We start from the raw sequence: 27,486 nt of genomic DNA, 5'->3' as shown, positions 1-27,486 counted from the left end.
AATTGTTTGAATTGTCCATACATGTATGTGCCCTGCGATTGGCTGGCGATTAGTCATCTGGGATAGGCTGGGCCAAACTGCGATCCTAGTTTAAATTAATCCATTGCAGATTCAAACTGTCCCCACTATAAAAGTTTTTTGTGACAGTACAAGGCAATGTTTTGTTTGATACACGTCGGAAAGGTATCCATGGTAAACAAAATACAGCTAAAATAAGGTAGCATGGTGGTCTAATGGTGAGCATGTCTGCTTTACAGTTATAAGGATTGGGGTCCAATCTCACCTGCCCCCCTGCGTGAATTCTGCATATTCACCCCATGCTTGCATTGTTTTGCAGTAGGCACTCTGGCATCCTACAAAAAAAACAAAAGGACAACAACACACATTTTAGGTTAAAATATCCATATCCTACTGTATGTTTGAATGTAAGTGTGAATGTTTGTTTGTTTACATGTGCCCAGCGAATGGCTGGCGAATAGCCCAGGGTGTGTGCGACGGACAGCAAGGAAAATCATGTCAAACTCCTCACCCTTTTAAATTGCACGACCTCGAGGAGACAAAAGGTGTTTGTGGAGCAATACTGCCACCAAGTGGCATATTGTACAGTTGGCGTGCAGCTTGAGAGCATATTTAGCTTTGAAGTAGCTAATTGCTTCGTTGATGGGTACTGATTAATTAATCAATATACAGTAAAGAGGAAAAAGGAAAAATACATGTTTTCAGCACAGAAAACCGCATAATTTTTATTATTATTATTATTATTATTATTATTACAGAGAGTGCACAGAGAAAATAGTGGGCCTCAAGAAATCAGACGTCTGGGGTTTATCCATCTAATGACTTTGTGCAATAGAGATTTGGTATTGAAACGAGTAAATGTACTTTTTGTGATGAAGTAGAACCGATCTGTACATTTGTTTTTTGATTGTATCACAGACATTGTGGATCGATATGCTTGACTGGCTTCATCCGAAAATTATTCAATTAAGAGAATATTTCTCAAGAAGATGTATCTTTTGGTGTTAGACGTTATCGCTGGTTAACATCATTCTTATCCTAAGAGATTTTTTTTCTACACAAATGTAAATTCTTGAAAATGAAAACAAATTTCTTTGTTGAGTTTGTTTCTTTTTCGAATGGTATTAAACTTATTTGTATAATTGACAAATAGCCTTAATGTTATGTGAAAAGCCCTAGCTTTTTTTTTTTATAATGTATTTTTATTTTATTGTGTAGCCTATTTTATTTTTATTGTATACTTGTTCCTCTCAGAATTTTGTAGTGTGCTATAACAAAAGCCATCATTTTTGTACATGTTTGTCTTTGATACAAATGTGTATGTTTGAAACAGTTGTTCAATAATAAAAAAATTATGAAAGAAAAAAAAATCTGACGTCAATTTTTTGTTATAACCTTCTGATGCTCCAGTATCCTACAGATCATCATCTGTCTAGCCTAGAGCACCACTTTTTGGGCATTCTGATAGGAGGGAATGAAGTCAGTAGATTGAGGTCCTTCTGGGCTTCTTCAAGAGTACTCAAGGCCTTCCGGCATAGAAGTGACCAACCGGTTTCTTGCAGACACCCACAGCATGCGCTATACGTCCATCATGTCTGAATGCATTTTCTATGATGAAATAAAAACAGTAATCATTTCACATGCACAGTATTTTCAATAACATGTTCATGTTTTATCACTTGTAAAACGATAGTATTTGAATGGGAAGTCAACCCAAAAATTTCAATACAATAATATGTTCAATGCAGCCCTACTAGTCTAAACAAGGTATTTTTTTTTTATCAATATTGCATTTGTGGAATCTGATTTAAGTAGCAACATCCACCCGTTTTTATCCATCACAGAGGGCGGCCAATTTGCCAGTTGCAAACATAACATGCAACTCAGAAAACCGTTGAGCCATGATTGGTCGTTAGCTTTGAGCAACTGTGATGATGTATGTCATATTTAGTCAACAGCAAATGGCAAAATGGCCAACCCGAGATGGATAAAAACAGGTAAATGTTGCTGCTTAAATCACATTCCACAAATGCAATATTAATCAGAATACCATGTTTAGACGAGTGAGGCTCCATAGAACATATTACAAAACTGATTTTTTTTGGGTTGACTTCACCTTTAAACATATAATGTATTACTTCTGCATGCTGTGTTCTTTATAGGTTTTAAATAATCACCCTCTTAAAATAACTGTCTAAATCATCTCCTCATCATGCAAAAGGTTCAACATTTTTGTTTTTCCTGAAAAATCTGAAAAAAAATGACTTAGACAATTATTTCAACAAGGCACCAAAATATGACAGGACTGTTTCTCTTTCTTGGAACCTGAAACTTGAGTCTAGAGTTTCACATTTCATGCACACACTCACACATACAAAGAAATATCACTTACGTCATGACAAGAAATTGATATTAACTCATTCACTGCCATAGATTCATAAAAAAAAAAAGATTATTAAAAATTAGGGGCGACAGGCAATTAAATGTTTTAATCATAATTAATCGCATGACTTCACTAGTTAACTCACGATTAATCACAAATTTTATATCTGTTCTAAATGTACAATATTTATTTTCTATGTTTTCATACTCTTAACAAAAGTGGAAAAAAAAATTAAATAAAAAAAGTTCAAATTAATTTTTGACTTTTATAGCCGTCAATGGCAGTGAATGAATTAAAAAGAAAAGATTAAAAATTAGCGGGGACAGGTGATTAAAATTTTAATCGGAATTAATCGTATGACTTCACCAGTTAACTCATGATTAATTTGATATCTGTTCTAAATGTACAACAAAAAAAATTCTAGGTTTTCATACTCTTGTTAACAAAAGTGGAAAAAAAATGTTAGAAATTGTTCAAATGAATTTTTGACGTTTATAGCCGTCAATGGCAGTGAATGAGTTAATTGTTTAAAGCTAGAATAACAGTCATGGAAGCAGAATAGACTGATAGTTTACCGACTCTCCGATGACGGTGCTATTTAAACCAAGTATTAAAACATTTTACCCACCTACATCAAAGTATTGTTCAACGTATAGTCGTGACTCACACATTAGGAAACAGCAGACTGAAAACAATTACAGTAAAAGTGCTGTTTATTAATTTTAGTATATACGCAAAGAGTATCTCAGACAAATACATTTTTTAAACATACACTGATGTGACAGACAGACGGAGAAAAAGAAACAGAAACCCCAATCTGTTACGTAACAACACCACATAGCTCTTTTTTTATTTGAACAAAAACACCCTTGTAGAGTCACTTTATTGCACCAACATGCTCACACTTGATCATGGTGTCAGATCGTTAAGGCACAAACAACACTATACCAGAATACAATACAAGGTCCTGTTGTGGAATTATCCTTATTTTTTCTGGAATATAACGCAAGGATCAGATGCTATTTTGAATTTCAGTAAAAAAAATAAAAAAAATTGGCTCAATCGATCTCACACATCATTTCATCATCACATACATGCAACTGAGTTCTGTTCCTAGAAATTTTACATTTGTTGACATAAGAGAAATTATTGTCCAAGGATGCGTGCTCCCAAATAAAGCAAAACATACCAAGAGAAAGTTCCAACATTCATGATGTTTTTTGTTTTTGTTTTAAATCACAATCTGCATAATGCAACAGTGAGCATAAAAAAAAAAAAAACTCTATGCAATCTCATGAGACACAGTCATACATTTGTGGGACTGCATACAACTTTAAACCAGTTTCCAAGTTAAAAAGTTACAAATTACACTTTGTGACAAGGTATAAAAAAAGTGCATTGTCCTGAATATTTGATCAGTACACACTAGCCTGTAACGATTTATAATACCCCCCGCCCCTCCAAAATCGACTTAGCGCTGCTTTTGTACAGTGTTATATTTGTTCACAGAATAAACCACTAAAATTCCACCAATCATGTTAAACAAAAAACAACAACAACAAAAAAACAATAATTATCCAAAATGCCCCAACCGGTAAGGTTAAACCTAATATTTAATTTAGGTTCTCAGACATAGAACAGAAAAAAATTAAATAAAAACATTTTACAGCCCAGATCAGTAAGTTTTTGGAATCACACATATCAAGGTCCATCATACTAAAAAGAAACAGTCATAAAGTCAAGGTTTAGAAAATAAACCGGCAATGACAGACTTGTGCTGCAAACCATTCAGCAATTCCTCCCACACATAAAATTAGCTTTCTTACCTAATATAGGAGACTAAATAAAGATACTAACAGTCATGATGGTTATTATACATAAATGGGTGCTCTCTGTACATACAATATTTATACACCTTACTGTTTATAAGGCTACTAAATAATGGAAAACAGTAATTGTGCATGACTAATTTCTAAGCATGGCAAAGCTGCAAAGAGGATTTTGTAAAAGTATAGAGTGTATTTCAATAGAAGTTAACACGTTCACATAGGTTCACCATTGTATGAACTGTAACTGAGCCAGCAGATGGTAGTGTGGTCAAAACAGGCTTGATATATGATTTGATACAAGAACAGTGATTTAACCTGTCTCATTGCCCTTACAGTATTTTTGGGGTAATTTCCATGGCGGGTGTCCGACTGTCTTCTTGCCGGGCAATTGAACCTCTACCTCAAGTTGCCAAGTAAATAGAATGTGGAGTGTGACATTTTTTTTCAATTAAGAATGGGTGGGTGGTAAATGCTCGTGACCCGTGCATTCTGCTGGCAACAGGTGACAGCTCAACAAATGTGACCAAGAAAAACAAAACAAACCTACTTTGATGTGCTTCCGAGATAGGCATTTGGGGCAATTTTGCCTAGCAACAAATGACCATAACAATGTGTTACGTGACCAGTTATTTTCAGCGTCGCTTCACCTATGTTGCTGACCCTGTTAGCTAATCTTGCCCAACATCCTCTGCATTGCATCAAGCAACCAATACAAATCTGTGACACAACAAGAAAAACAACTAATTAAGTAATTGTGCGTCATAAATTCTTCCTAGCAACAAGTGACCAATAGGAATACAGTATTCAGTGTTGCTGAGCCTGATAATTAGCTAATTTTGCATGTATTCTCTACATTGCTGGACCTGCTAGCTAACGTTGCCCTATGACCTCTGTTAATAACAAGTATTAAATTTGGCTAAACCTGCACATATTTAGGGAAATGTATATTGCTTGGATATGATCACTCTGAAGAAAAGTTGATTCCAGCAGAAACACAAACAGCATAACCGCCAGAATTGAATCAAGAGTTTAAGTCGCTTCCATTACACGTCGTATACCAATAATGCTATACTTGCTCATCTGTTACAGCTCACACAAAATAAACTGCTCCGAGCAAAGCAGGCCCCGAAAGTGCAACATCCTCACATGCTGCACAATTAATGGGATGTTAAAAAAAAGAAAAAGCACACTCACATCAAAGGTGCTGCCATGGTTACGACCAGCATATCGTTCTCTTTCCTCTTATTCCGCTCAATCACCCCCAGCTGATATATGCTAATGTTGTGCGGTAAAATGCACTCATGTCAAAAGAGAGAGCGAGAGAGAGAGCTAGAGAGAGAGAGAGAGAGAGAGAGAGAGAGAGAGAGAGAGAGAGAGAGAGAGAGAGAGAGAGAGAGAGAGAGAGAGAGCGCACTTCTTTATGTTAGCAATGCTTTCCGGTCTCTTGTGCTGAATCCATGCAGGACTGTATAATGCATGTATGTGCTCTATCTGCAGTTGTGGATGCACTGCAGAGCCTGCTAACAGGAGGAGCTATTTTCTAGCTACGTCAAGACGACACCCTTTTCAAGAGCAATCTAGTTGAGGTCAGCAGTAATTTGACTTCGTGTGAGCAAAACAATGCAGCGCACTGACCACTAGAGGCAGCATGCAGCGGCAAATGTGGCCTTGCTGGTGAAATGGACAAAGCTCGCTGGTCACCACAGCAACTCAAAACAAATAATGGGGAAAAAACAAAACCGATCCTTTGAAGCATTGGGTGTGATGGAAGGCTGTGTGAAAAGGAACATGTAAAGGTAAAAAGGCTCAGATGGCCCCAGAGCCAGAAATTAATCTCTCATTTCAGTATTGCAGTAACATCCCCAATTACAACACATTCAATATGGAATGATCTGCATTAGTCATTAACTGGATTCTAAAACTTAAAAAATAAACTCAAATTAAAATTAAGCACTTCTCAATCAAATTCATTCAAATCAAATTAGCATTTTGTGGAGTCCAGTTTGTCCTCTATATTACATACTACATTTATTCATTCATTATATCTTGAGTCAAACTAATAGCATGTGAACCAAGCGACTCTATCCACAAACATTAACAGGGCAAAGTGATCTGGCGAGGACCTCAAACAACAATTAGCCCGATTGTACTTCAGTTAAGACCTCCATCAGTGCTTAATTTGGACGGACTTGCATATGCCTACATTATACCATCACCATTCATCCACGAAGCATTGAGAAATTAATAAAAAGAGCTCATAATGCCTTACCTAGTGATTAAAAAAACAACAAGTGGATTGACAAACTGTTTTTTTCCTTTGCCCATACCTAAATCAATAAACTAGTCGAAATCGATTAAGTCGTATTTGCATACAACTATTTAGGACTCGGAAATGTGGAGGCAAGGATTTGTAACTTCTCTAAAGGTTCATGTGTCCTTTGTAAAACATTCCTTTGGGGAAGGCTTAGGAGTACAACTGGCATTATAAATGTGTCATTATTGCACTACAAACCTGAGCATACTGCAACTTGAACTTGCACATCCATTTTCTCACTATGGTTTGGCCTGACTACTAGTTAAACCATAGAGCTATGTACTGTACAATCTATTTTCAAGAAGGTGGTTTCCTTGGAACTTTGACTGGCCTCTCTCTACATGTTGCGTCAATCTTCGAGCCTTATGGTGATGTCATTGGGGTGTTGGGGAGGCGTTCTCTGATCCAGCCCGTCACCTCCTTCAGCACGGACTCCGACACCTCTGGCAGGTCGTGGTGAAGGGCATGGTAGGCTCCCTCATACACCTGCCAAAATAGAATGCACCCGTCACAAGGGTCATGGTACTGGTGGAGTACATGGTGTATGTAACAAAAGACTTGAAATTCTGCACAAAAGTATAATTTTCCAGTCAAATTCATTTAAAATGTTGCAAAAAATAATACACACAATAATACTTTTCAAATGGGTCGTCATCCATTCATCCAATAGAAAACAAGCACACACTGTTGGCACCTTCATTTTCTTGTCCGAGCTGGGCGCCTTGTCATACATCATTTTGGAGCCTTGAATGTCGCAGAGCTTGTCAGCGTCGCCGTGCAGGAGCAGGAAGGGCCAGCTGATGGACGGGATCTCCCTCTCGATGCGAGCCGTCGCCCCTATTAGCTGCATGCCGAATGACACACGCATCCCGCCGTGAAAGTTCAGTTCGTCAGCATCATAAGCCTCCACCTGGAAAGAGATACGCATGCTATTATATGACACATTTCCTTACTGCTCTTTTGCCTGACACATAAATGATCTACAACAGGGATCAGCAACCTTAAATACGGAAAATATTGGATTCGGTCCCACAAACAAGTCAAAAGAGAAAGAAAAAACACTGGGAGTCACAAAACCCTTTTGCATATACTGTATCTTTTTTTTTTTTACTTGCATGTATACAAAAGTGAGGCGTGTTGCATTTATGAAATGAATGAACTGCTACAGAGAGAATATTACATTGTAGTTCTGCATGAAACAAAAACATTTTTAAATCTGAAAAAGGCGCTTGGCTCAAGCTTACTTCCAAATAAATACTCCTCATAGTCATGGTCTGTGTTTTGTTTTTGTTTATGGGTCATGTTTTCCTTGTGTGTCTGTCTCCCTTTGTCAATGTCTCGTCAAGTTTTATCACGTCCTCCTGTTCTTGTCATCCCGGTCCCTGGCGTTACCCAATCAGCTCGCCAAGCCACGTGTGTCTTGTCCAGGTGTCTCTCGTTACCATGTGTATTTAGTTCCCTGTTTTCGTTCAGTTCTTGTCCAGTCATTGTCATTGGGTGGGTTTCCATCTACCTATTTTTATGAGAATTTTCAAGAATTGCGAAAAAGAAGCTGAATGGAAACGGCAGAAATTTTCAAAAAGGCCCATAATTTGCAACAAAAATTACGCTTGTAGGGGGTGGTATCGAAAAAAGGAAAATGCGCATTTTGGCGATGGAAACAGGTTTTGCGAATAAGCGACTACAAGACCGGTGTCGGTACCAGATGTGATCGGGCTGCTAGATTCTATCGGGGTCTCCTACAGATGACGTCACGCTACAGGATTGGCTGGAAATTGTCCGTTGACAATTGTTCAATAAAGTTATATTTAAAAAAATTGATAATAATAAAGATGTCATTGAAATAACAAAATGTATGGACTAAAATTGTAAAAACGTAAATAAACCAAAGAATATAAAAGCAGAATTCTTTAAGATTGAATAATAAAATAGATTGAAACGCCTTCGCTGAAATAACATTCTTCAGAAAGTTTTTTCTTTATCCATAGTTTATTTATGTGTCACATAGCTCAACACATCATCTTGATGCCCGGTGTGCCACATCGACAGTTGTGCCCAGGCTTTGGGGGTAACTGAATGCATGTACCGCCGTTACGTAATCAGATTGCAATTTTTTTTAACTGTATTGCATTACAGGAAAAAACATGGAATCAGATTACAGGTACATTTATTAAAAATGGGGATTACAATTTCTACGATGAAAGAGCGTGCGAAAGAGGGCGAGAGAGAGAGAGACAGAGCAAGAGAGAGAGAGAGAGAGAGAGAGAGATAGATAGAGAGAGAGAGAGAGAAAGAGAGAGAGAGACAGAGCAAGAGAGAGATAGATAGATAGATAGATAGATATAGAGAGATATAGAGAGAGAGAGAGAGAGAGAGAGAGAGAGAATGCATGCACGCCCTATCTATCTATCTATCTATCTATCTATCTATCTATAAAACTGGGAGGAGTGGTTGCTTTCAGTGACAGTTCAAAAACAGCATATGGCCTTCAATCAATCAATCAATCAATAGCCTACATGCTTTTCAATTACACAATGATTTTTGCTATTTGTAGGCTGCCCGGGTCCCAATCACCCGCAAATAACAGGGGCACATTGTATAGAATATATATTGTTGTGATATTTATTTTTATTTTGTCTTCATGAGCATACTCAATATTGGAGTAATCCAAAAGTAATCTAGTTACATTACTTTAATATTATGGTACTTGGATTATGTTACTAACTACATTTTTTAGCAGGTAACTTGTAACTGTAATGGATTACATTTTAAAAGTAACCCTCCCAACCCTGGTTGTGCCACATATTGTGACAGGCCCCCCAAAAAAAGCATACATATCAACCTATAGTCATCCTGCGTCAAATGATAATTCCTAGATGTGTTTTATATTGTCTTCAGCTTTTTAAATGACATTCCTACAGAATATATTTTTTTACTTTGAAAGAAAATGTGTCTTCATACCCTACCCCATAGGCCGGCCATTTAATGAATATGGGCAATTGTTGTCACGTCTACGACATAACCATGTTTACATTTCTGATGATCCTTTATTATATTGCTCTAGTCTAAGGCCTTTTGGCAGCCTCCCTTCTTTGCGATACCATCATACACGATGTCACCACATGAAGCATGACCTCTGTTCAGCATGGATCAAAGGATCGAAACTCTAGGTTCGTGTTTTTCTCGTTTTGTGGCTTGTTATGAGACGCACAACAGTAGTATTTGTTTTTGAGTGGTTAACGTCTATTGTGTGAACAGGGAGGAGTCCTTACAAGTCGCTAGGATAAAGGAGGATTTAGAATCCTTTAAAATTGCACTTAAAGAGGACACAGACTTTTTTGTTCCACCCAACACCGATAGTCACACATCCGCTCATATCGCATATATGCGTTCAGTTGAACAGAAGCTTCTGTGAGGCCACATGTTCCACTGCTGTGAATAATGCATTGAGTGTGAAGTGAAAAGTTCACCAGTTCAGTAAAGACTTCCAGAATCATTTTGTTCACTATTTTTAGACATCCTTATGGAATCCAGTCATAATTTATATTGAAAACTGGGTTTAGCATAAATGACATTAAATTACATAAAAAGGCATAAAACATCTATTTATTGAAAAACGAGTTAACCGAAGAAGGCACAAACTATTAGTTTTGAAATGTTTTTGTTTGACTATCATGTGTTGATAGTTTAGGGTAAAATTTGTATTTGTATACATATATTTTCGAAACAGTACAGTAGTATGATTTGGATTATTAGGAATGATTATTCCCCCTATGTGCTGTTAATGGTATTGCTGTCTTATGAATTGTTCACTGACATATATGTCAGGTGTGTTTAATCCTATAACGTCAAACGTATCATATTAAAGACACTTTGAGCCCTCAATTCCATGAGTATAACATTTTTCCCCCCATTAAAATCCTGACGTATATGATCTGACACTTGCGTTGCACGGATAATCCATTAGAGGGCAGTACCACCCAGCTCATGGCTTTTCTAGCCTCAATTGAGAAAGACACCTATACTTAATAATAGTGGGAAATGTTCTTTCTGATTTTTGGAAATAATATGTTTGATTTGTCTGGTATCGATTAAGACACAAATCAAAAGTAATATGTGGAAGTTGATTTTCCCCCCAAAATTTTTCGTTAGTTCAAAAGGACCAATAAATACTCTGATCTTTTTCTCATGGTTCAGGCTTTATAAGGTTAAAAGACGTCTACCGTGGAAGCAGGATATGTTTACTACAGATAATAGGCAGTGTGATATATTTAGTTTTATATATATAGTCATATAGTTTTTCAACCACACTCACACATACATGTAGAGTCCCTTTCCTAGCCACACCCACCCACACATGTTCGTATATTTATTTGAAGTATCATTTTGGAATTGTGAATCCTTTTTGGAATGTGTTTAGATCACAATAAACAGCATTTGGAACTTTTGCAACAACAACTCTATTGAACTGAATGCTGGAAAGCGCCTTTAATAGTTTTCCCTGATGTGGCCGGCTTATGGTTCGGACATCCAAAGCCGGAACAAAAATTATTAGGAATGTTCCATACCACTTTTTTTCAGACCGATGCCAGTACAAGTATACTGATACCAAGTACCGATTCCAACTAATACTTTTGATACATCCAATAAAAAACAAAAAACAATGACAGTTCATAAAAAAAAGACCTGTATAAAAAAAAGAAGCAATTTTCCTTAAAATTACATAAAATTAATGGCAATTTTCTATTTGTCTAATTTCTAATTCCTAATCATATTACGAGTGCCTAAAATAAGGCATTATAATTAATACCTATGAAACAAATAGGCATAAGATACATGAAAGCTGTGAAAACATTATCTCCGTGGTGCAAAGGATAAAACATTAAATCATCACAAATGAGTTATAATATGCATTTCACACGCACACACACACACAGGCACACGCACACACACATCATTCTATAAACATGCACACTTTCACTTAACGATTTCCCATGAGACCTTGTGTCAATTCTATTGTTCACCTGCTTCTTGTCCCTTGAGACCCATTTGGAATCAATGGAGCCCAGAGTGAAGTTTGGCAGCATGTGGTTCATAACCTTGGCCAGGAAAATCTGTAGACGGTGAATAAACAAAGACACAAACAAAGCCTTTAATGGATTTTTAATATGACCTGAACAGGTCCATGTAGAATGAGGACAGCATACAGACCGGAAGAACATGTTTTGCAACCTGAGTTGACCTGTTTGTGGCTATTTTTTCACACCATCTGCCAAAACTGTAGCCAAAAGTAGCTTGCTAGCACCAATAACACCAGCTAAACATGTTTAAAAAAATAACAGATAACATTAGTTACAGCAGCAACAACAAAAAACAATATTGATTAGCATTTTTTTTTCTATTTTGCGAGTTTGTATACATACTGAGATGACATTTTAGCGCCGGCGCCCTTGAGCGTGGGTTAAAATTTCTAAAATCAGTTGGGTTGTTGCTCTCCCTGATAACGCATAAAAGTTTGGAAATTGATACCTATACCTAGGTGGTAACATTTTAGAACTTGACAAAAAAACAAAAAAGTCCTTCCTCTGACCATTACTAGCCCTACTCTCAAAATCTGAAGTGTTTTAGCAAAGAATGAAAATAGCTCAAATAAAAAGCATTCAAAAGTGGGACTGGCAGCGAGCTGAAAAGGGAACATTTGCAGCGGATTTTGTGTCAGACGTTATCAAAAAAATTAACAGGGATCTTTTAATGCCATCAAACTAGGTTCATAAAAACAATAACATCGTGATCAAATCCTACCACAACTACAATAAGAAAAGAGATCAGCGAAGACCATAGAAGTAGCAGCATGGAATAAAATGCACCGGTACCTTGAATGGTGTGGCAGAATCTGGGTTCATCTGAACCATGGGGCCAATCAGAACCACTCCGGTAAAATCAGTAGGCCTCTCGCAGGCTGTGAGGATGGATATCGCGCCGCCCTGTGTGGAGCAGATCATTTATTGAGGAAGACAGTGGCAGTCAGGCAAGGGCACTTGAACTAGATATCATTAGATTACGTAGGTGGTCATAATTTGTAGGTCTAATTATGTCAATACCACAAAATGCGTGGATGCAACCGAGATAAGAGCCACTGTCTGTTTTTCTCTTGATTTGGCTGAAATATATAAATAATTTTACCAAATGAAAAGTGTACATTATTTACATTTTTGTTTGGATACAACCTCTTTCCACCTGATTGCTGACAGATTAAGGGTTGGCTTTGGTCGACCTTTTTGTGGGGGAAGTGCTCATTTAAAAATCCATAGACATGGGGGATGAGGATTGTGTGTCCTTTAGTTCTGGGAGGCACTGTGGAAGCGAGTGAGGTAGGCAAAGGGGTGGGGTGGGTGTGAGGTCAGTGTGCCTAGAGGTCGGGAAGGGTCATGTACACTTTGAGCTGCTTCCATTACGCCCCCTCTTATCAGCCAGCCTGACCAGAGAGGCTTTGTAACTGCACTGTCCGTCTTTGGCTCAACATGGCTCTGTTCACTATTGCTGCTTGTCCATTGGCAGAACAAGGTATTATTTCCAATCCCTAGTAAGTGGAAATTCATTTCATCTTTGTTGCGTCAATAAAACATATGAGAATACGAATAGATGACAAAAAAACAACTTGCCCTAAGCATTAGCTGCCTGTGCCTATGATTCAAGAAGTGCAGAAAACATTGCTTAGGATCAATTCAATTAATTTAGTATTACTAATATTAATACCGGTAACTGATAATCACCATCTTGTCTGTGGAATTGTTCCTCGGCAGAGTCGATAATTTGTTGAAAAACTCCCTTATTTGCGCTTTTTGTGCTCTTTCTGTAACTCTTGAGTGAGAGACTAATATGTAGGGGGAGAAAATAGGTTTAGCCTTGGTTGTGGATTTTCTTTGCTCATGTGCACGGTTGTAAAATGGTGAATAAGTAGTACACTTGGGCCTATAACACTTTCACTACAGTGTCCATTTGTAAAGCCCACAGCACAAAGCAATCACACACACATTCATACACCAATGGGCGGCTGATGCCATGCAAATAAAGCGCTGCCAGGCCCACAGGGAACAAATTAGGCTGCGTTCGAGGAAGGTGGAAAGTCGGACTTTTACGTCTTTATACCAGGAAGAGTGCACAGGAACGCCCCTTTGAATTCGGCGATCCAAGTTGCGAAGTTGAAAAAAAAAAGGACCCCAACATCACCGACCGCCTTCAATCTGACGTCAGTCGACAATGGTGACCACTGTAGAGAAAAGCCCATGAATAGCAAAATATAATTGATGTTATACATTATAGGGCGGCACGGTGGGTGACTGGTTAGCACGTCTGCCTCCCAGCGCTGAGGACGTGAGATCGAGTCCCGGCTTCGGCCTTCCTGGGTGGAGTTTGCACGTTCTCCCCGTGCTTGCGTGGGTTTTCTCCGGGTACTCCGGGTTCCTCCCACATTCCAAAGACATGCGTGGAAGGTTAATTGAACACTCCAAAAGTGTCCATAAGTGTGATTGTGAGTGTGAATGGTAGTTCGTCTCTGTGTGCCCTGCGATTGGCTGGCAACCAGTTCGGGGTGTGCCCCGCCTACTGCCCAAAGCCAGCTGGGATAAGCTCCAGCGACCCTTGGATGGATGGTTATACATTAAAAACATATTTATCTTTTATTTATTATAACATTAATTTAGTCGTTCAAAGTAATAACTAAGCTCTGACTGTTAACCAGAACAACAAACACTTCATATTTTTGTTTACATTAGCCTTGAACGCTTTGAGGTCGGAAGTGGGAGAATCCATGTAAGATATCTAACTTCCTCGAATGCAGCATTAGTTTTCAATGACAATCAAACCGCTGAACCTTTTGTCACTGGACAGCCAACTGGGCCACTGCAAGGAGAGTTCAAAATGATAGTGTTTTGGGATCATAGCTTGCAGTTCAATTGCAGTTATATAGGCAACTATGATTATTAACCTTTATTTAAAATCAATTAAGGACACATGGAATCTAGGGTTTGATCGAAGTTTCTTAAAGAAAATCTTTCCTCCATCAACTAGTGCTGCAGTATTATACTCCACAGTCTCCACTCATATTACTTGTTGCCCTCAGTCACCTCTCATGTGCTCATAAGTCACATGCTGAGAAGTAAAAACCGTGGTGCTCCTCCTTTGTTGTTTTGTCAATGTCATGCCAACTGAAGTGTTTCAATGCGGCATGCGTCTTGCAGGTTCCCACGCTACTATTCAGACGTGGACACCTCACCACCCTAACTGAGGCACCTAGTTAACTAACTACTGTTAAGTAAACCATGGATATCTCGCCTCTTCCTTAATGTTTGGTAGCTTCACCAGCTGTTTCCACCCGCTGCAGTTTATTTCACAATAAATCCATTTAATAGCCTTTTCTGCCATAATTTCAAATAATTAAAAAAAAATTTAAATGTCTAAAACCTCTTGAAATGAGTACTAGATATATATAATCAGAGAGTATAGATGCAAGCGCAAAGCATTTAAGGAGTTAAAAATGGAACAAAGCTTTTGATTCATTGAGGGAGTGACGCTGAGAGCTTCCACTGTGACAGACAGTAAGGAAGGATTGTCTTGTCTTCTAGTTCTAATAGGAGTGGGAAGCAAAGTAGGTGAGAGGTTCCGAGGAGAACAGTTCTGGGAAAACTACTCAGAGGCCAACAAGACCATAAAACAATCAGGCTTTTGTTTGGGTGGGCGTGATTATCCATCCTGCTGTGTTTTTTTTTTTTTGTAGTGTTGCTTTAGAGACAATTGGAGCAATGTAAAGGGAGAGGACGACACAGCAAGGCCACACCTTCGCACCCACGCTGAGATACAGAGTGATGGCAGTTGTGTTACAACCATAAGCCCCAGTATTTGACACGAATGTGGTTTCTCCACCCATAAGCAAATATCATATACAGGCGCAAATAGCCCCACCAGCAAATAAATGCACGCACGCATGTACATATAAAGGGTGGCGAGGTGAATTCCTTTCTTTTTGTTGCTGAAGGCATTTGAGTTTCAGATAAAAAGTTAAATGTGAGACAAGAGTTCAGAACGCCAGCTTTTATTTCATGGTGTTTAAATCTATAGATATGTCACAACTCAGGACAGAGAACCTTTTATTTGAACCAACCCATTATTCAAGTGAGCAAAAATATTGGAATGTGTGACTGATTCTAGTTGCTCAGGTATAAATTGAGTGCTTAATGCTTCTTGCGTTTGGCTTTGGATTTCACCAGCGAAAACGGCATTTGCTATTAAGGAAACATGAAGACCAGAGAACTGTCTATGGGAGAAAAGCCAACTATTTTGAAGCTGAGAAAAAGGGGATAATCCAATCACAGCATTGCACAAAGATTGGGCATATACAGTTATAACTTGGAGTTTGAACATAATTTGGTCCTGTGAAGTGTTCAAAGTCCGATTTGCTTAACCTCAGAAACCTTTTTCCCCATAGGAAATAATGTAAATGCAATTAATCCGTTCCCAAGCTCCCAAAACTGAAAATTTCCATTTTTATTTTTTTCTAGTTTAATTTAACTTCTATTTATGTAAAAACATGTACACCCTGCACAGTATTTAAACAATTAAGAATACCTTACTGTAGGAGCCATTTCGTGTTGTAGCACGAGGGTCACCATGATGGCCGTTAGGTGTCACCCTTTGCCTTTTTTGTTGTGGTGTGATGGATGAAAGGAATGAAAAGAGCCTGATTTATGTTATGTTAATGCATGATTTAGTTCAGTGCTGAGTTGGTATATTTCATATTAGGCATATTGTTAGACTACAAAGGGGTCCTTGCGAGCGCTGTTTAACGTCAGGCACATTGTTGAACAGCTAAGGGGGTCCTCGCTCCAGTATTTACGTAAGTAGTCGCAGTAGATACAACGGCGTGATTATCTCCTTCCTTGAATCCACTGTGGTTCATAGCACTTTGTTTTTCTTTGCAGTGCCTTGTCTCGACTACAGTGACGTGAGCATTCAGCATTGCTCGGCGTCACTCGGCTACCCGTTCAAGGTACGTTCGGCTTTGCTTTGGTGTTCGGACTCCGAGATCGAGGTCAAACTCTGAGGCATTTTTTTCCTTCGATTTTTTGGGGGTCAAAGTCCGATTTGTACAAGTTCCGAGACGTTCGAACTCCAAGGTTCCACAGAACATTTGGAATGTTCTGAAAAACAAACTACTTGGTACAGAGCAACAGACATCGAGCAGGTCGGCCAAGGGTATCAACAGCAGGTGATGACAGAAACATTGTGAGAGGTGTGAAGACACACCCAAAGACAACAGTCATCAATGCCAACATACACAGGGCAGGGGTGAAAGTATCACAATCACTGCTCGAAGAAGACTCAAACTTGCAAACCACTCATCAGCAAAAAGAATCAGCAGGCCGCCAGATTGGATTTTGCAAAGAAGAACAGAGATGAGCCGCATACGTTTTGGAACAATGACTATGTTTACATGCAGTCAATAACCCTTTTAAAACCCAAATATGCTCTTATTCGGGTTTTTAAAAACTCAAAGAGCCCTGGGTTACTCCTTTCATAACCGGAATTCTTGCTCATATAAACGCATTCGGAATATCTCAATCGATCGTCTTCTTTTCTTCTTCGCTTATTTGATTCGCAAGGAATCTTGGTTTATGTAATCACGACTTGTATGCACAGCGCTGTCCTACTTGCTGAAGGAGCCTCCCCTTGAATGCGTACATTGATTTCTCCACTGCATTTTCACATTATTTGCTGTCTCTACGGCGAAAACGTCACAGTTTGTGCCTATATACACATACAGTAAATACAAGTATATAAGTCCGTGCTTCTAGTGTATAACTTAGCGGAAATACTCAAGACGATGTCAACAAACAAGAACCACACTTCTGAAGCTACTTTATTTAGCGTGACATAAATATGTCTTTTATTGAATGTATAGTAAGTTAAAAGCGGGAATTCCGTTATTTACGTAATTACGTCGTCAACGCGTCAGGGTCCGAACGGGTTATTCCAATCGAGCACGAACGAGCATGTAAACGGGAGTAACTCTTTCCGCCACGCATGTAAACGTGTTACCTCGAAACCGGGATTCTGACCTTAACCCGAATATTGACTGCATGTGAACGTAGTCAATGTTCTATGCACTGATGACACCAAGATTAACCTCTACCAAAGTGACAGAAAGCCAAAGTATGTAGAAAGACATGATCTACTTAAGATCCCAAAGGAGGAAAAGCCTGCATTTTACCTCCTGAATTGGAGAATGAAGGGAGAAGCCCCCAGCAACAAACAAGAATTGAAAGAGGCTTCAGTAAAGGCTTGGAAATGCATTTCCAATGAAGAATACAACAGTTCGGTGAAGTCAATGGGTCACAGGCTTGATGAAGTTACAAGTAAGGGTTATGCTACCAAATATGAAATGTTATTTAGTTTAAGGTAATTTAATAATGTATGCTGGCAGGCGACCAGCTCTTGTGAGGATAAGCGGTTCAGATAATGGATGGATGGATGTTCCTATACTTTTGCTTACTTGAAAAGTGGATAGCTTCAAACAAAAGGTGCTCTGTCCTGAGTTGTTTGGCACATCTAGATGTAAATACATGAAATAAAAGCTGCATGTCTGAACTTTTGTCTCATATTCATCTTTTGATCAGAAACCCAAATGTCTTCAGTAGACAACAAAACAAAGGAATTGACCTTTCTGTTCCAATACCTTTGAAGGGGGTTGTATACACAAGAGTAATGATTGTGTGCCTGTGAATCCATCCTGCTCTTCTGGAGACTAATTGGCTCCAACTTTGTTTATGTGAGCACTCTTTGTCACTTGTGTGAATATTCAACAGAGTTTGGCCAGTGACAGTCTTACTTGCTGAAAAGAGCCACTAAGTAGTTCCCACCAGAAAATCTCACTTTCAAAAGACACTCACAGGTCTGCTTACATACAAATCAACACAAACGTTTGAGAAATCGTCCCGCAACTCGCAAGCATCACAACTTACTTTGGTTCATTTTACTTTCAGGTGCCTCCAGAGGCAAAGTCAAGAGTGAACACATAATTACTAAAATGTTGATTGTTGCGATCACGTGTAAAAAAGCAGAATTAGGGTGGAGGATTTAGTGAGAACACAGATGCTCTGCTAGGCTCAACAAATATATTTTGTGTGTGAGGATTCACTTTAATTTTCTTTTTTGATCAGACGACAAATAATGTTACAATGTTGTTTAGTTATTAAAACTTCCTGTTTCGTAACTTTAAATATTTTTGTCTTGTCCTCAATTTTCCCTTCGCTATCCCAACATATGCCTCTCCTATCACACTCCTTTTGACTTGTACTCCCCCCCCTTCTTGGACTGGTTGTTTGAAAATTAAAAGCTATGGGTAACAATGCTATTACATGTATCACTGTTATTGACGTCAGGAATAATACGAGCAGTAGTTCTGTTCATAGCACAATTAAATCATTTCCACTTATTAATATGTACTGTAAAATGTAACCAGTACTGATTTAAATACCAGCACTTTGAGGCGGAACCAGAGCACGCTGCAACAAAAAAAAGCGTCAGATGTGGTGACGCCATGTGATCTCTAAAGAATGCCCTTTTATCAGCAGCATCTCCGCAAACATTCTGTCAAATCCACAGGTGGCTGTTCGTTTTATCCTCCCTTGTGCGTCATCCTGGCCACTGATGAAAAGAAATCCATACAAACAAACCAGCAGCAACCAAATCTAATAGCAACAGGATACAGAGTCACAACACTGGGAAGCTGTAAAATGAGGCCTGTAAAAACACAACTATGAAATTGACAGGACTTTGCTAAACACCCGGGTCAGTGCGCTTTCAACAGGATAAAAGGGAAGTAAATCAACATCTGTATAAAAACTCACTTGGTGTACCAATGAGCTTGAGTTATTATTAACTAATTACTGATGAGAGCCTGGACAACAACAACGAAAATTCCTGAAGATGACTATTGTTAAGACTTGTGCACAAGAATGTTGAGAGTTGAGTCAGTTATTAACCAAGCAAGTATTTACATATTGCTCCATGTGGACTTGTTGCATTCTGCAGAGTTGTTCATAGCTACAGCAAACACCTGATTTTTCTCATTGAGTACAATAAACAATGAAAAAACCCACAGAACTGACTAAAGCCAATTATACTGTAACATAAAAGACAAACTAAAAGCAGTTTTCACTTAAAAGCGGACGAGACTCAACCACCTGTTTTTCCTATTTCACAATTGTTCTAATATTGTTTGCATGCCTCCTACCATTGAATGGCCCACGATGAAGACAGGTAGGCCGGGATGGCGAGACTTCATCAGGTCGATGTGCTGCAACGTGTCTCGTATGTATATCTGAAAGTCCTTTATGTTCATCCTGTCTCCTTCACTCTGACCGTGGCCAACTGTGGAGGTAAAACAACCAAATCAGAAATAGTGATAAGCTATGAAACAGGTATTAAACAAGGGATGGTTGTAACTTGAATTTTGGAATCAGGTGGGTTAGAGGGGTGACTGGTTTCACAGTTTTGAGTCCTGTAACTGTCAAGATGGTCTTGACCAAGGCAACGCCACAATCCTCTCCCCCATACAAAAACACTGTGCACAGCAAAGTGTGAGGTTCATAATCCATCCATTTTCTACACCACTTATCTTCATTAGGGTCGCAGGTGGAGCTGGAGACTATCCCAGCTGAGTTTTGTTCAAGAGGTGGGGACACCTCGGACTGCTTACTGGCCAATTGCAGGGCAGAGGTTTATAATAGATATGCTAAATTTAAAAGCATATCAAGTTTAAAATAAAGGAAATGGCAACATAGGTGGAGAAGGAAAATACTATATTTCCTAATACATTGACAGGAGAATTTACTTTACTTTTGTATGGCATTTCTTAGCAGGGAAGCCTTCATTAAATGCCTTTTGATGAGAATAATGAGTATATTTTTTTATATATATTTTTTGCAAATATTTATGCTATTGGTCATTCACTGAAAGGTGGCTCTCCATCCTTTCTCATCATTTTTTTCTGGACACCATTCAGTTGTGTCCATGTCTCTGACGGAATAAATTCCCTCAAAAGGCTTTCTCTCACCTTCTCGTTAGCTTTGGTGCTTGTAAACATAATTTGAATAGAGGCGTTTAACTGATATGGACAACTCAGCCTGCGATTTAGTGGGGTTTACGATACTTCATGGAAACATACATGATCATATGCACAGGAAGCAGAAGTACATGCAGAAGCTGGGAGGTGCTAATGGTTGCCCTGGCAACCATTGATCCAGTAACACCAATGATGCCCCCTAAGCATTCACATCACGTGCATGTGAGACCTTCTTCACCTTGTGCAGTTTTAAGGTGTGTGAATGAATAAATTGCTGGATATGGATTCTTTCAACACTCACTAAGATGAATGGAAGCTATGTTCTTTTTGCATATTTCATAAAAAAAAAAAAACGTTTTGTTTTAGGGAGCGGTTCAGTTTGGAGCTTATTTAACAACCAATGTGGGCTACTGCATGTTTGGAGGTATAAGTGATACTGTCTGCTGTTTAAATAGATGGGCATAGCCTCCAGTTTGCTAGTAAATAAGTGTCCTTTTTTGTACTTACTATCATGTGTGTGCATATGAGAAACAGAGAATTGCTCCACTTTACTCCAGTATATTAAAATTAAAAGTCTGACGTGACTGTGAGGCCCTAGGGCAAACTGTTGATGTGTACACAGCCTGTGTCATTTCTGATCATAATTTACAGCATCTAGACAAACAACACACACTGCTAAAATGTTTAAGGTTTATGTTAAAATGGCACAATGTTTCTATACCAGACACTTAGAGCTATGTGCAAAAGTGCTAAAATGTTAACAAGCTACTATGCAAACAATAGACTCCATGAACGCAACAGTTACGCGTTAAGGGTGAGGACAGCGTCAAACTCTTCAAAGTATACTCGCTGTCTGCTACAATTAAAGTTACTAATACTAAATTTGACATGTTACATTTCTAATTGCTCCAGTTATCCTAACTTCGGCAAAGCGATCAAAGCATCCAAGCAAAGTACAACATCATCGTAATAGAAAACAATACAGAGCTCTCTAGCCCCTCCCCCCCATTATATAAACTCCAGTTTCACTTTACCTATTCACTGTAATTTTTATTTTTCTATCCAAGCACCATTATTTATTGGTGAAAATAATGATGGAATCTACGTGATATTATTTAATATGATTCTAAGAACATGCAAATGAATGTTCCCAGACACTGAGATAATGTCGTAGCATTTAAGCATGCTAGCATGCTAGCATAATTATAAAGAGCACTAAGCTACTTTGTAAGGATAACAGCAAAGGGTGACATTCATCAGGCTAGTGAAAATATTCCATCACCTCAAGCCAGTGTTTCACAACCTTTATCAGAATGGCACATCAAAAGCATGGTGGGCCATCCTCTGCTATCTACACTTAGCATCCACCCAGACAGGTTGTGGTATCTCGAGCATGATACCAATGTCCTGAACTGCTCCTCGGCCATTAAATCACTCACTGCCACTAACTGTTTGTGTAGCAGGGCTCACTGTGACGGGTAAAAGCAGAGGAAAAAACTTGTGAATATGCAAGTACATTTCACATGACAATATAGATGATTCATCAGCTTCTCTCATTAAGCTAAGGTACATATACAACCGTAAAAAAAGCTCACAGCACATCACCAAACAAAAATGTCACCCAAAACATTTATAGCGAAGTGATGTTGATCTAATCACAATTTATATACTCAGTGTGAAATCTGGGGGCAGATCTATTATTCTGTTGTATGAATGGCAACAGGCGGTGGAAGCTATCTAGTGAAAGAGCATTTTATTGTTGGGCTTGTCCTTCAAAATGCAATGAGGTTAGGTTTTCAATGTTACTTAGTGATCAGCAGTATTAAGAAAAAAAACTACAAAGATTTCTACAACATGTGTGGCAAAGAACAGGGATAGAGGAAAAAAACATCAGTCCTGCAGATAGGGAGGAGCTTTTTTTTCTCGGAATGTCTGCACATGTCCCGGCATGTGTGAAGTGAGCATTACAGTAGGTGTAAATATATGCGAGAATGAACAGAGCAGCGCTGTGAGTGGTGGCTCACCGTGGTCCTGTGAGAAGACCAGCAGGGACAGCTCCTTCAGTCTCTGTGCAATCTCATCGTATGGACCACAATGCTCCCCGGCCCCATGGGCAATAAACACCAGCGCCCTGGGAAGAAAAATGTCAAATGATAAACATAAAAGAGAGTTTCCTTGTTGTCTGTCTTGATCCAGGTCTATCGGCTTCTTTCCACGCTCTAATAACATGCATATTAGATGGAACGAAGATGACCTTGGCAATAGGTGTTTATGTGAGTGTGAAAGTTTGTTTGTCAAAAATGTGCCCTGTGATTGGCTGGTGACCAGTCCAGGGTGTACCACCTTCTTCAGGCCAAATTCAGCTGGTTTAGCCTCCAACTCACCCATGACCACAATGAGTATAAGCAGTACATACAGTCGGAAGGTAGAGGAACCTCAAACTAGATTCAGCTCATTTCACATCCATGAGGAATGCTCAGTTTTAGAGTCATATTTACACTTGAAAGAGTAAAATAAAGAATTGAAAAAATTTAATAAAAATAAAAGTCACACAAGGGTTGAGGAACGAACTCACGACTTCAGCTTGGGAGATCTACTCCCTGAGCCACGCAGAGCCTGCTGTGTGTTAATACATCGCTTGTGTCAGCTGGAATCCAATGTTTTTGGTCTTGGAGATAAGCAAACAGTAGGAGGGGCATAGCTCAGGTGGTAGTGTGGCAGTCTCCCAAGCTGAAGGTCGTCAGTTTGTTCCTCAACCCATTAGTGATTTTTATTTTTTTCAATACTTTATTTTGCTCTCTTCCTAGTGTAAATATTAGCCTACTCTAAAACGGAGTGTATTTGGTCCTACTGTGACGTGCCGGGTGGCACGCAAGTGATGTTAGGGAGCGGGTAGCACACATGGAGGAGGGAAGTGGTGGAAAAGGGGGCACACTGAACAAAACGGGTGGACATGAAGTGGGACAACACATGCATGGGGCAACACATGACGGAACACTATACCTCCGAACACAGAAACTAAACAAAATGGAGTCAATGCTCCCCAAGTCCCCACTGTCAAAGTAACACCCAAGGAAATATTGACTGTAGAATATAACCGATAGTTGTTATGACGAACACTCTAATTAATTGTGGATAATGAAACAAACAGGAAAGGAACTATGGCGAACGGTGCATTTCACAAAAGACAGTTGGACAAAACAAAAACACACAAAAGAGGTATAGGGGGTGGCAAACTAAACTAAACCAGAACGGACGGCAAACTAAACTAGAACGGACGGAGGGAGGCCACTTCAGTTAGCGCACGGTAGTCTATAAAGAAGGAGAGTGGGGAAATGGCTAGTGTGGTGCACACCAGCACTGGAAGCTGCCACAGGAATATGTGGGAGGGATCAGCCGAGTCCAGCACAGCCAGCAACACCCTTTCCACCAATTCAGATGGTTTACCGTCGCCAAAGCCATTGAGGGATAGCAGACAGTTTGCCTTTTCCAATTCAGATGGTTGAAAAAGTCTCAAAAGGAATGCCTTGACGCTGCCACCAAAAGGAAGCATTTCATATCCATCTAACCATCCATTATCTGAACTGCTTTTATCCTCCCGAGAGTCCCATCATCTTGCATTATTCCCCTTCGATGGAAATGGCAACTAGCAAGCTATTATTATTATTATTTACTGTAATAGAATATGGTATCGTTTTTGTGAAGTCTCTCCTGCCAGTGTGTGATAAACTGTGATTCACTCAAAAACAAAAACAAGAAGTGTTCGAGAAGCCATGTGGAGTGTCAATCAGGAATGATTAGCTGAGATGCATTCAGAGACACCAATAAGTGGTTGCTGGCTGCTTATCATCAAGCCTTGTTAACAAATCATTCTGACTTCACTCACTGCTCTTCTTTCTTGCCTCTTTCCACTGCTCCTTTCGGCACAAGCATGTGCATTTGCGTGTATGAGTGAATAGCAGCCTTTGTTTAGGCATAATTGATTCAAACTCACAAACTGAGGGTCAGTTGGAGATTAATGGAGCTAATCTGGTTTTACTGTAAAGATGGTTATACAGTGAACAGTACAGTCTACAACACTTGCACTGTTTTTCCATGTTGGACTTATCTGCAGTTAACGTGATGATCACTAAGGGTGGGCGATAATCATCGTCATCGATATTATCGTCAACTTGGCTTTCACGATGTCCAATTTTAGTTTTAATACTATCTCTAAATGGGGGGGGGGGGGGCTCAATTGATTGGCTGCAAAATAGGAGGAAGTGATGAAAGTTCTCATTTGTCGAATCAGCGTGCATAGACGGGCAGAGGAGGACGTGAATACTTCTTCATTCTGCAAATCAGCGGGCGGGATTCAGTCACGTGACTCGGCGCCAGCCGTGAGAAGATGGGACGGAAGTGTTTACATGTGGGAACACCAAATCAAAGTCTCGTTTTAGTGACTAATTTAATAGAAACTTAGCAAGACTTAAGTACACGTTCCTAGCTTGGAAATTATTTGGGGTTGCCACCGCACACAAGTAACTCCTTCTGAAACAACTAAGTTTATCTTATCATATCGCTCAGTCGCCATGTTCTCCTCCCGCATGCGTGAGTGACTGCACTGGATGGAATATGAAGACCAGCCTAGATATGCCTCCATTGCTGTCTTTCATAGCGGATGGAGCTTCACTGGTCTGAGGTCTCCCACAATGTTTAATTTGTCCAGACAGAGCCGAAGCCTATAAAAGGCCTTGTTAAAACACAAGGGAGAGAGAAAGAGAAAGAAAGAGAGAGAGAGAGGGAAAGAGAGAGAGAGAGAGAGAGAGAGAGAGAGAGAGAGCTTACCCGGTGTCCTCCCTCCTATGCAAAGCTACTCCAAACAAGCACAGACTGTAGCCTAATCCCTTTCATGTGCTGCTGCCTAGCTACCCGAAGTTGATTTTGAGATCTCACTAACAGTGATGAACCGAGCAGAAAATGTGGTCTAAACGAGAATATTATTCAACAATTCAAAGGCACCCACATGATAAATCACACTTTGAATGAAAGGAAATGTGAGGAGAAATCTATTGTCATTCCGTATTGTCATTACCATGGACTAGGGCTTGTCGATTATGGAAAACAATTTAATAATCACGATTATTTTGGTAATAATCGAAATCACGATTACTCAAAACGATTTTTATTTTATTTTTGTTCAAAACAAGAACATTTGAAAATATTAAGACAAGTTCCTTTTGGACCAAAAATTATTTATAATAATATATATTTATTACGTCAGCAAAAATTTGAAGCTGGGGTGCAGCGTGTGCAGTATGGCTTTTGGGGTGCAAGCTAGTTTTGACAGGGGTGTGTGGTGAAAGAACTCGTGTGGGCGTGCCTCAAAACAACTCAAAATTAATATTATTAGGGCTGCAGCTATCGAATATTTTGGTAGTCGGACATCCTACTGAAAATTCTAGCGAATAATCGGGTATTTGGATAGAAATAAAAATATACCTGTATATACTTGGTTAAAGAACAATTATAAATACAGAAGACAAAAAACACATTTGCATGTAATAATTAGAAACCAACTGGCTTTTATTTTTAGATAATCAACTTTTTTCTTTTTTTTAACTGTGCTTGTCAGCAAAAAAAATTCCACTAAAACAGTGAGATTTTAGACAAATCTCTCCCCATAGATTTTGGTCAATGGACCTAAAGTGACGTCAGACCCACAATAGCGATTTTGTGAATAGCACATTTAAGTAAGCCTGGTTTGTTAATAAGTGATCAGTAGGAACGGCAAATTAGTCAGGCTGTCAGCATCAAAGTATGCGCAGTCCATCAATCCATTTTCTCAACCGCTAATCCTCACGAGGGTCGCGGGCGCGCTGAAGCCTACCCCAGCTGTCTACGGGCTGTAGTATTTACGCCTTTGAAAAGTAATCAGACGGCTGGAGCACTCTACCGCTGCTAGCTAGCGCGGCTAGCTTGCTGCTTGGTGATGGCAGCTCGCTGTTAGCAAGCAGTCGCCGCTAATTGCTGGCAACAAGCGCCGTACAATACAATGTGTCTTGGCGCTCTTAACTGGAGCTTGAACGTGACTTCGGGACTACGTTGTGTTACTGACGTCTGTCGCAACAATTTGGGGCATTTATATTGCCGTTGTTCACAAACTCTGAACAGATGAGCACGTTGTCAGCCCTTATACCGCAACGACACACTTCCGGAAACAACTTCAAATGAAAAGCGTTACAATGCATTGATCTACGTATACTACTTGGTAAGATTTATTTTGAAATTGGGTTTCTCTCAGCATTAGCCGCGTGTACTGTCATGCATAATGCCGTTAGCTTGACTACGACTATCTCAGCGGGTATCCGAGGCAGAATTGACGAGGACTTGTTTTAGCCCTAGTATTAATAATCGCTTTTGTACGATTATACCAATTTTGTAATCGAAATTGTAATTGAATTTCGATTAATTGCACAGCCCTACCATGAACCCATAGAGACGAATGCCACTGAGATCTGATAAACCAGATTATGACCACCAAGATGGAAGAACACAAGGCTCTGTGTTGCACCAAACATCTTCTCATGACATTTAAACACATTAGTTTGGCTTCAAATGCGATTTGAGGCTAATTAGATGAATGATGTCATGTAGCATGTCAACATACCCTCAAAATAATTCTGGCTAGAGAGGATGAAAGGAGGAATTTACCTTTTTGAAATTTTGGAAACCTTTTAGTTGTCTTGTAACTATTTGTGTGTGTGTATGTATGTATGTTGGACAGGGTGGACGAGACGGTACCGTACAAAAAGTTGCAGTTGATTGGCTAATTGTTTAA

The 27,486-nt window shown here is 39.3% G+C and overlaps 2 protein-coding genes across 4 annotated transcripts in view; both read right to left on the bottom strand.

Annotated features, from left to right (window-relative positions):
• Positions 1 to 5,560, bottom strand: part of prkar2aa (protein kinase, cAMP-dependent, regulatory, type II, alpha A) — a 39,057-nt gene extending 33,497 nt beyond the window's left edge. For both annotated transcript variants that reach the window (XM_086069922.1, XM_086069925.1), the window contains exons 1-3: positions 5,425 to 5,560; positions 1,414 to 1,626; positions 284 to 353 (exon numbers count right to left, since the gene is read on the bottom strand). In XM_086069922.1, the coding sequence (XP_085926048.1) occupies positions 284 to 327 (44 nt within the window). In that variant the 5' untranslated portion in view covers positions 328 to 353; positions 1,414 to 1,626; positions 5,425 to 5,560. The remainder of the gene's footprint in view (positions 1 to 283; positions 354 to 1,413; positions 1,627 to 5,424) is intronic.
• The window catches only part of mgll (monoglyceride lipase), a 40,113-nt gene continuing 15,723 nt past the window's right edge, over positions 3,097 to 27,486 (bottom strand). For both annotated transcript variants that reach the window (XM_086069927.1, XM_086069926.1), the window contains 6 exons: positions 22,691 to 22,797; positions 19,836 to 19,972; positions 12,418 to 12,528; positions 11,569 to 11,658; positions 7,239 to 7,454; positions 3,097 to 7,030 (listed from right to left, as the gene is read on the bottom strand). In XM_086069927.1, coding sequence (XP_085926053.1) covers positions 6,908 to 7,030; positions 7,239 to 7,454; positions 11,569 to 11,658; positions 12,418 to 12,528; positions 19,836 to 19,972; positions 22,691 to 22,797 — 784 coding nt within the window. In that variant the 3' untranslated portion in view covers positions 3,097 to 6,907. The remainder of the gene's footprint in view (positions 7,031 to 7,238; positions 7,455 to 11,568; positions 11,659 to 12,417; positions 12,529 to 19,835; positions 19,973 to 22,690; positions 22,798 to 27,486) is intronic.

Source organism: Leptonotus elevatus, chromosome 2, assembly GCF_054856555.1.
Source record: "Leptonotus elevatus isolate MCC_2025b chromosome 2, RoL_Lele_1.0, whole genome shotgun sequence".
Classification (NCBI taxonomy): Eukaryota; Metazoa; Chordata; class Actinopteri; order Syngnathiformes; family Syngnathidae; genus Leptonotus; species Leptonotus elevatus.
The sequence above is the reverse complement of the archived record's forward strand: the minus strand, read 5'-3'. Positions and strand labels throughout refer to the sequence as shown.